The sequence below is a fragment of the Piliocolobus tephrosceles genome, chromosome 1 (genome assembly GCF_002776525.5).
Source record: "Piliocolobus tephrosceles isolate RC106 chromosome 1, ASM277652v3, whole genome shotgun sequence".
NCBI lineage: Eukaryota > Metazoa > Chordata > Mammalia > Primates > Cercopithecidae > Piliocolobus > Piliocolobus tephrosceles.
Genome location: NC_045434.1, coordinates 1136003 through 1145732, shown reverse-complemented (window position 1 = coordinate 1145732; position 9730 = coordinate 1136003). Strand labels below are relative to the sequence as shown.

The 9730-nt window shown below is 48.4% G+C and overlaps 1 protein-coding gene across 3 annotated transcripts in view; it reads left to right on the top strand.

Annotated features, from left to right (window-relative positions):
• NLRP3 (NLR family pyrin domain containing 3) overlaps positions 1–9730 on the top strand; it is a 31339-nt gene that overhangs the window by 11869 nt on the left and 9740 nt on the right. For all 3 annotated transcript variants that reach the window (XM_023216110.2, XM_023216112.2, XM_023216109.2), the window contains exons 6-8: positions 1276–1446; positions 5346–5516; positions 7237–7407. In XM_023216110.2, the coding sequence (XP_023071878.2) occupies positions 1276–1446; positions 5346–5516; positions 7237–7407 (513 nt within the window). The remainder of the gene's footprint in view (positions 1–1275; positions 1447–5345; positions 5517–7236; positions 7408–9730) is intronic.

Here is a 9730-nt window from a genome sequence, read left to right as displayed (position 1 = left end):
TTCCTCTGAGGACAGACTCTGACTGGAGCCCTGGAGGGGGCTCAGCATCCATCTCTCTAGATGGCAGCTGCCTTCCTCTGAGGGCAGGAGCTTGCTTTGTATGTTCCAGTCCCTTCTGAGAACCAGAAGCCTGAGCATCTGTTAGAAATGCAGGATCGTGGACCCAATCTTAGACCTAGGGAGCTAGACTTTGCATTTGAATGAGAGCTACAGGTGATTCAAAGGTGACTGCATGTGCGGGTGCAGTGGCTCATGCCTGTAATCCTAGGTTTCTGGGAGGCCAAGATGGGGGGATTGCCTGGAGCTAGGAATTCAAGTCCTTCCCAAGCAGCAAAGTGAGAGCACTTCTTTACAGAAAAACAAAGGCAAAAACGTGACTGCATGTTGGAGTCACCTGGACATTTAAAAAAGATCCATCTAGCTGGACACAGTGACTCATGCCTGTAACCTCAGCTGCTCGGGAGGCTGAGGCAAGAGGATTGCTTGAGCCCAGGAGTTTAAGGCTACAGTGAGCTGTGATCATGCCACTGCATTCCAACTTGGGTTACACCTAAAAAAAAGTTTAAAAAATTCGTCTGGTTGCACCTCAGAGATTCTGATTTTATTTCCATGGATGTGGCCTGGGCTTGGGATTTTTTTTTTTTTTTTTTTTTTTTCAAGATGAAGTCTCGCTCTGTTGCCCAGGCTGGAGTGCAGTGGCATGATCTTGGCTCACTGCAACTTCCACCTCTCAGGTTCAATTGATTATCCTGCCTCAGCCTCCCTAGTAGCTGGGATTACAGGCTCGTGGCACCACACCCAATTAATTTTTGTATTTTTAGTAGAGAGAGGATTTCACCATGTTGGCCAGGCTGGTCTTGAACTCCTGACCTCAAGTGATCCACGCACCTCAGACTCCCAAAGTGCTGGGATTACAGGTGTGAGCCACCGCGCCCAACCTGGCCTGAGGATTTTTGTGAGCACTCCTGATGCTATTGTGTAGCCCAGAGTGAGGACTGCCCTCTGGTCACCCAGCACAGAACGTTCAGGGCCATGTTGGGACAGTGGACTGGTAAGGGCGAGAGAGAAGGACACTGGGGAGCAGGCTGCAGGGTGCCACAGTCAGCCACAGTCACAGGCTCATCCAGCCCTCTTCATTTCTCTGGGAGTAATTTTTGGTTTCGTGACCCATTTCTTAATCCCCGGAAGGCATTTCTCTGAACTGGTGCCCCCAGCTCCAGTTAGTTATTATTCAAGGCTGATTTCTTTTCTCTCTGTCTTCCTTCTCATTCCTAGATTGGTGAACAGCCATCTCACTTCCAGTTTTTGCCGGGGCCTCTTTTCAGTTCTCAGCACCAGCCAGAGTCTAACTGAATTGGACCTCAGTGACAATTCTCTGGGGGACCCAGGGATGAGAGTGTTGTGTGAAACGCTCCAGCATCCTGACTGTAACATTCGGAGATTGTGGTGAGTCCCCGTACGTGTGATCTGTGTGACTGCAAGTTCATATGAGAGAGAGAGAGAGAGAGAGAGAGAGAAAACAGACTGGAAAAAGATCTTCAGGACCAGATTGCTGGTGTGGTTTCTTCCTTTTCTTTTTTTTTTTTGAGGCGGAGTTTTGCTCTTATTGCCTAGGCTGGAGTGCGGTGGTCGATCTTGGCTCACTGCACCCTCTGCCTCCTGGGTTCAAGTGATTCTCCTGCTTCAGTCTCCTGAGTAGCTGGGATTACAAGCACCCGCCACCATACCCAGCTAATCTTTTGTATTTTTAGTAGAGATGGGGCTTCTGCTTGTTGTCCATGCTGGTCTCGAACTCCTGACCTCAGGTGATCTGCCCGCCTTGGCCTCCCAAAGTGTTGGGATTACAGGTGTGAGCCACAGCTCCTGGCCTGTGGTGTGGTTTCTGCTGTAACAAAGTGCCATAGACTGAATGGCTTCAACAACATAAATTTATTTTCTTGCAGTTTTGAGGCTGAAAGTCTAAGATCAAAGTGTCAGCAGGGTTGGTTTCTTCTGAGGCCACCCTCCTTGGCTTGTAGATGCCCCCTTCTCCCTGTGTACTGACGTCGTCTTCCCTCTGGGGAAAGAGTGGCCTAGTCTCCTCTTCTTACGGGGACAGTCTTGATGGATTAGGGCTCACACGCATGACCTAATGTTAACCTAGTCACTCCTTTTAAGACCCCATTTCCCAAAACAGCCACATTATGAGGTCTTGAGGATTAGGTTTTCAACACGTAAATTTTGGGAGGGGGCGTGCAATTCAGCCCAGAACAAGTGAGAAGGCAAAATGGATTGGAGGCCAGCTGGGGAAGTTTTGTGTGGGGAAGAATGAAGGAGGAACTGAAAAAAATGTCATTTCTTGAAAAGACCATGATGCTCAATAATTCCTCATGGACCATGTTCATAGATGAGAATTGGAGAATTTGCCATTTACCACAATGGTAACCTCAGCTAAAAACTATGAAAATACTTTTTTTTTTTCTTTGAGACAGGATCTCCCTCTGTGACCCAGGCTGGAGTGTGGTGGTGTGATCACGGCTCACTGCAGCGTCGACCTCCCAGGCTCAAGCAATCCTCCCACATCGGCTCCCCCGAGTAGCTGGGACTACAGGCGTGCGCCACCACGCCGGCTAATTTGTGTATTTTTTTTGTAGAGATGTGGTCTCATCACGTTGCCCAGCCTGGTCAGAATGCTTTGTATGGGTTGAAATGTTGCAGGGTGCTTGCTCTCACCTGTTGTGCCAGCTACTCAGGAGGCTGAGGCAGGAGAATCGCGTGTACCCAGGAGGCAGAGGTGGCAGTGAGCGGACATCGCATCATGGCACTCCAGCCTGGGTCACAGAGCGAGATTCCATTTCAAAATAATAATAATAATGATAATAATGATGATGATGATGATGTGCTCGCTCCCTCCCACACCATGACTCAGATCCACACGCCGCAGGCTCTGTGCCTGGGCTGTCTCACTGGCTCTGTTTCATTCCCTGCTCTGTGGATGCATGCAGGCGTCTGCATTTTTGAGGAGCCGCACAGCCAGTGTTAAAGGCCGCCACTCTAGGACATTTTCCTACCTTCCTCTCCGGCTCAGCACACTCACCTTGTCACCAGTTTTACCAATTTTTCCTTCTACCCGAGCTGTTTTCCACTTTTCCTCGTCCTCACCCCACCAGCCCAGGTCCAGCAACCGTCACCACTTGCCTGGACACACGGTGACCTCCTAGACCATCGGCTCCCCGGGGATAGGGTTTGCGTTTGCTTGTCTTGCCGTCCTCTTTGCCACGCCGGGACAGGCATCTGAGTCCCTGTCGGTGGTCAGAAACGCACACTGAATGAATGTTGGCTCTGGTCTCGCTGTGTCTGCCTTTCTCCCTCACCAGACCATTCTCCACACAAAAGTAAGATGGTCATTTAGAAAATTCTGATTTGGTTGTGCTGTTCCGTGGCTTAAATGCTTTCTCTCTGCTCGCTCCTTATTTTTTACTTTATTTATTTATTTTTGTCGATGTAGGGGGTGCAAGCACAGCTTTGTTCCATGGATATATTATTGCACAGTGGTAGTGTCTGGGCTTTTACTGTAACCCCCCCTCCTTTTTTTTGAGATGGAGTCTCGCCTTGTCGCACAGGCTGGAGTGCAATGGCGCGATCTTGGCTCACTGCAACATCCACCTCCTGGGTTCAAGCGATTCTTCTGCCTCAGCCCCCCGAGTAGTTGGGATTGCAGGCGTGGGCCACCACGCCCAGCTAATTTTTGTATTTTCAGTAGAGACAAGGTTTCACTATATTGGCTAGGCTGGTCTCAAACTCCTGACCTCGTGATCTGCCCGCCTTGGCCTCCCAAAGTGCTGGGATTACAGGCGTGAGCCACCGCACCCAGCCTTTGTGTAACTCTTACCCAAATAGTGAACATTGTACCCAATAAGTAATTTTCCAGCCCTCACCTGGCTCCCACCCTCCCAGCCTTCTGAGGCTCCAGTGTCTATCGTTCCACACTGTGTGGATGTTACCCTTTGTTTAGCTCCCACTCGTAAGTGAGAACGTGTGGTATTTGACTCTTTGTGTCTGAGGTGTTTCACTTAAGGTGATGGCCTCCAGTTCCATCCACGTGGCTTCGAAGGTGTGACTTCCTTCTTTTCTGTGGCTGCGCAGTATTCCATTGTGTGTGTAGATCACACTCTCTTGATCTTTGCTCTTCTGATAAAATTTCAAATTGTCGTACCCTGGAGACTGGCTCCTTGGGACACTTAACCTTATTTCTCCAACTTCATCCCCAAGTTCTCTCCCCACTGCCAGTGCCCCTGTATGATTCTGGAGAGGGAGACACAAACAGGAAAGGGTAGGTGACAATGAGATGTTTTGCAGATAAGTAGAGATCCATTTGTCCATTTGCTTGAAGTTGGTGTAAAGATAGGCACAGAAGGGAAGGTGATCTAACAGGCTCCAGGACCTATGAGCTATTGCCCTGGAAAGAAACTAGAATGTCGTTCTTGCCCCCACGACAGGGATAAATTTTTGTTGCTGGTGGTAGTGGTGACGGTGGTAGTGATGTGCGTGTGTGTCTTTGTGTGCATGTGTGTAACGGTGAAACCAATAAAGAATCAGAGCTGCAGCGGGGTGCGGAACCCCAGCACTTTGAGAGGCTGAGGTGGGCAGATCATAAGCCCAGGAGTTCAAAACCAGCCTGAGCAAGCTGGTGAGACCTTGTCTTTACAAAATAATAAATAAGTAAATAAATAAATAAATAAAATAGCTAAGCATGGTAGCACATGCCTGTATTTGCAGCCACTTGGGAGGCTGAGGCAGGTGGATCCCTTGAGCACAGGAGTTCTAGGTGGCAGTGAGCTATGATCTCGCCATTGCACTCCAGCCTGTGCAACAAAGTGAGACCCTGTCTCTAAAAAAAAGAAAAGAAAAAGAGAAAAAGAATCAGAGCTGCTTTTCCTTTCAATATAGATGGATGGCTGGGATGAAATCGTCAAGCACAATGGGGTGACAATGTTGGTAAAGACGAGAAATAGCTGAGTGCAGCACTGGCGAGGGCAGCCGACTGTGGGCTCGTCAACAGTTAGGAACACGAGGGAAGGAGGTGGGGTGCACAGGCCCTCACCGCCCGTTTCACTTACAAGCCAGGAGTGCACCATTCACTTGTCTGGGGGGTGACTGCAATGCGCCCGGCACTGTTTACCGCCGGGAGTTCACTGACAGGTGCTCCCTCTGCTGTGACTGGGGAGCCTGAGGGCTGACCTCCCAGTGTACCTTGTGCTGTATTCCGGAGTTCTCTGGTCAGATGTGTTCTGACGCTTTCTCTATTGCGGAGTTCTCTGGTCAGATGTGTTCTGACGCTTTCTGCCTCTGTTCTTGGCACGAAGGTTGGGGCGCTGCGGCCTCTCGCATGAGTGCTGCTTCGACATCTCCTTGGTCCTCAGCAGCAACCAGAAGCTGGTGGAGCTGGACCTGAGCGACAACGCCCTTGGGGACTTCGGGATCAGACTTCTGTGTGTGGGACTGAAGCACCTGTTGTGCAATCTGAAGAAGCTCTGGTGAGTTGAGCCCATTCCCCGAAGGAAGCCCTGCCAACAAGGCGTGTTGCGCACTCTGGCTTCAGTGGGGCCTGGTGGGCTGGAGTTTGAGTGACAGTGGCCTCGGCGGCTCCGGTGGCTGCCTGTGCTTGTCTCTGGGTGTCTAGCATTTCGGTCAGTTAGCGTTTGCTGTGGGGAAAGTCACACACTCAACCCTGACAAGGAGCATAAGTAATAAAAAAAGAAGATGACTGCCTGTACGGTGCCGACTGCCTGTAGGGTGCCCACTGCCGAGCTGAGGAAAAGAAAAAACCAGTGTAATGCATTGCTTTAGAGGAGTTTTAGAATTTCATGACAAGCCCTGGGTCCTCATGTTGTATAAGAAAAATGGTGCTAAAGCAATGCAGACACTTGATGTTGTACGCAGCCCTTCCCTGAATGCTTCTGGGAGACTTGCATTTTGAAGGAGAGAAAAAAAACACTTAAACATGGAAGGGCCAATTCTTACCCATTAGGATGGCTGTTATTAAACAAAAGCAAGAAAACTAGAAAACAACAAGTATTGGCATGGATACAAAGAAGTGGGAGCCGTTGTGTGTTGCTGGTGGGAAAGTAAACGACGCAGCCAGTGTGGAAGGCAGCACGGCAATTCCTAAAAAAATACAGAATGACTATTGAAGCCAGCATTTCCACTCCTGGGTATATCCGCAGAAGAGTTCAAAGCAGGAACTCAGCCGGGCGCAGTGGCTCACACCTGTAATCCCAGCATTTTGGGAGGCTGAGGCAGGTGGATCACTTGAGGTCAGGAGTTTGAGACTAGCCTGGCCATCATAGTAAAACCTTGTCTCTACTAAAAATACAAAAATTAGCCAGGCGTGGTGGCTCATGCCTGCAATCCCAGTTACTCGGGGTGGAGGCAAGAGAATTGTTTGAACCTGGGAGGCGGAGGTTGCAGTGAGTCAAGATCACGCCACTGCATTCCCACCTGGGTGACAGAGGAAGAGTTAAAAAAAAAAAAAAAAAGAAGGCAGGAACTCAAACATGTTATTTGTACACCCATGTCCATAGCAACACTATTAGCAATAGCCAAAAGGTGGAAATGACCCAAACGTCCTTCAACGGATAAAGGGTGTTGAAAAGTGCTATATATGTACATTCAGCTTTAAAAGGAATTCTAGTACACACTACAACATGGATGAGCCTCAGGGACATGGTGCTAAGTAAGATAAGCTAGGCTCCAAGGGGCAAATACTCTGTGATTGTCCTTATAGGAGGTGCCTGGAATAGTCAGATTCATAGAGACAGACAGAAAGGTGGTTGCAGACAATGGGAGTGGGGAATGGGAAGACATTGTTTAGTGGTTATGGAGTTTCAGTTCTGCAAGATGAAAGGAGTTCTGGAGACGGTGGTGAAGATGGTTGCACAACAGTGTGAATGTGCTTAAGGCCATTAATCGTGCCCTTAAAAATGGTTAAAATGTTAAATTTCATTTTACACGTATTTCACCACAATAAAGCTGAATGTAGGCAGCTGGGAAGATGTAGTATTGGTGCGAGCTTGGAGAATGCTTACTTGTTATTCCGCCAGATGGAAGAGGAAATCAGAAGTGTACGTAGAGCTTGTGTCCACTCCCTTTCCATGTGTAAACTGGAGTAGAGGTAGTGGCAGGTACGGGTGCCTCCTTGTTCGTGGTGGAGCGTGGGTGAGAGACATGACTGACATTCTGCCATCTTTATGGAAGGCTGGTCAGCTGCTGCCTCACATCAGCGTGTTGTCAGGATCTTGCGTCAGTATTGAGCACCAACCGTTCCCTGACCAGACTCTACATGGGGGAGAATGCCCTGGGAGACACAGGAGTCGCAATTTTATGCGAAAAAGCCAAGAATCCACAATGTAACCTGCAGAAACTGGGGTAAGTCTTCATGGGTGTCTCAGCAGAAATGTAACTTCTTTTCAGAGGTGAATTATGTGGAGAATGTGGATGGGGGTTACTCTGGTCAGGCAGAGTTGAAGGTAGAGTAAGGAGGTAAAAACGTCAGCAATGGTTTGAAGGACTGGATGCATATAATGTATACTACTGCTAATGAGATAATTTATGCTAATTTATGATTATGGCATTAGAGTTTCTTAGTGTTGGAAGAAACCTTAGAGATGGTGCAGCCCAGTTGCCCATTGAGAGGAAACCTTGCTTCCAAGGCACTCACATGAATAGTCACCCATTTTATGTGTGCATGCTTGCAAGCATGCAAGTTACCGCACAGTGCGTGCAGCCTCTACACTAGGAAAGAGCTCTTACCCTGCAGCCTCTTTATCCTCAACAGTGTCATGGCTCAGCACCTTCACCTGTGTAGCCATGCTCTCCCAGGTACACAGGCTGGTTTGTTAGTGTCTGTCTTTGAAATGTGGTGCCCAGACCTGATGACACGTGGTGGATGTTTTAGCTCCGGTTGCAGAGAACTGTGGTTTCACTGGTGGAGCCTCTGATTTCCTTATGTTTTTTGGCAGTTACATAAGCCTTTTGGTTCATGTTGGAATTCTGCAGTAAACAGTAGTAGAGAATACCCACTAATAATCATGCACTTTTCCTGTACCACTTTCCTGTATCACCTGCTCTTTGCTGTTCTTACATGGATTTTCTCAGTTGGCGTCAGAAAGATGCTATAAGCTGGGTATCTGTGTCTCCAATTTAAAGAGGAGAAAATGCAACTCAGGGAGCCTCATACCTTTGTCCAAGGACACTCAGAGAGAAGGTAGTGGAACTCAGTGTAGACAAACGTCTGTGACCCTCCTCCCCAGCCACTGCCTTAATTCCCAGTGCATTGCCTTAGGAGATGCTGCTAACGGGCTCTCTACGGGGCTTCTTCATCTGGCTCTCAGCCTAAGGGTAGGACCTCCAATTTAGCTTTGCTAAACCTCATCTTACCCGTCTTTTGACCCGTTGACAAGGCAGTTTTGAATCTTGATTCTGTCAATGATATCTACAAATACAACAAGCAAATTGTATAGGTCTTCATTCATTCACATTATTAATATATATACCAGCCAGATCAGCATTCAGGACAAAATAGAGCAGGAAAGGTCTTCCAAAGGAGTAATCCACTAATCCCTAATTAACAACCAATATCTGTCACACAGCTCTGATCCTTCCTTGGGCCTGTCCCATCAGCCCATCCTCAGATGTGACCATGTCTCTTTCTGTGAAGTCTTCCTGCAGTGCCTTCATTTCCTCGCCTTAGGGCATTACCCTTCCTTAGCAAACTGCCCTAGAGTATTACCCTTCCTTAGCAGTTTGACTTCTGCTTCTCTAGGTTTGTTCAACAGACATGACTGGGTCCTTTTGTTTTGCAGGCCCGCTGGGGGTCTGTGGTGGGCACTGACAGTAGCCGTGAGTAAAACAGACCACAACCCTGTTTTCACAACCATTATTTTAGGGAAACGATAACAGATAATAGACAAGCTAAACAATATACAGTGTATATAAGAGCTATAAGAAAAACTCGAGTGGCGGCGAGGGGTGCTTCTCTGCTCAGGCTTGGCGAGGGCCTCTCCGAGCGGGTGACATTGGAGAGGTGCTAAGTGAAGTATGGGATGGGCTGTGAAGGAGCCGGAAGAGCCCTCCAGGCAAAGCAGATGGAACCGAAGGGGCCCAGCCATAGGCGCTCAGGTGACTCTCAGTGATCCTGGTTCCAAATTCCAAATGACAAACAAGCCAATTACAAATGTGCCTGTTGGATCTGTAATACACTCTATGTAGTCAATACGCAACCTGGGAGAGCTCCTGTAATAAAGTATCACAAACAGAGCAGCCTAAACAACAAGAGTTTATTCCACTCAGTTCTGGAGGCCAGGGTCTGAGACTGAGGCATCAGCAGGCTGGGTCCTTGTAGGTCGTACAGGTCCTTCCCAGTCCTTATTTCAGTTGACATCTGCTGCCTTTAATTCACTTCTCTCTTCCTCTTTGGAAGCCTTCTTCTCTCTACTGTTTAGGTCACTGCTCTGTCTTTCCTGCTAATGTTGTAGCTTCCCCCTTCCTGGATCCTGCATTGGCTTCTCTTCCTGTGGTCTGGGGATTTTGCCACTGGTTTAGTTTTGTTTTATTTTTTTTGAAATGGAGTCTTACTCTGTCACCCGGGCTGAAATGCAGTGGCGCAATCTTGGCTCACTGCAACCTCCGCCTCCTAGGTTCCAACAATTCTCCTGCCTCAGCCTCCTGAGTAGCTGGGACTACAGGTGTG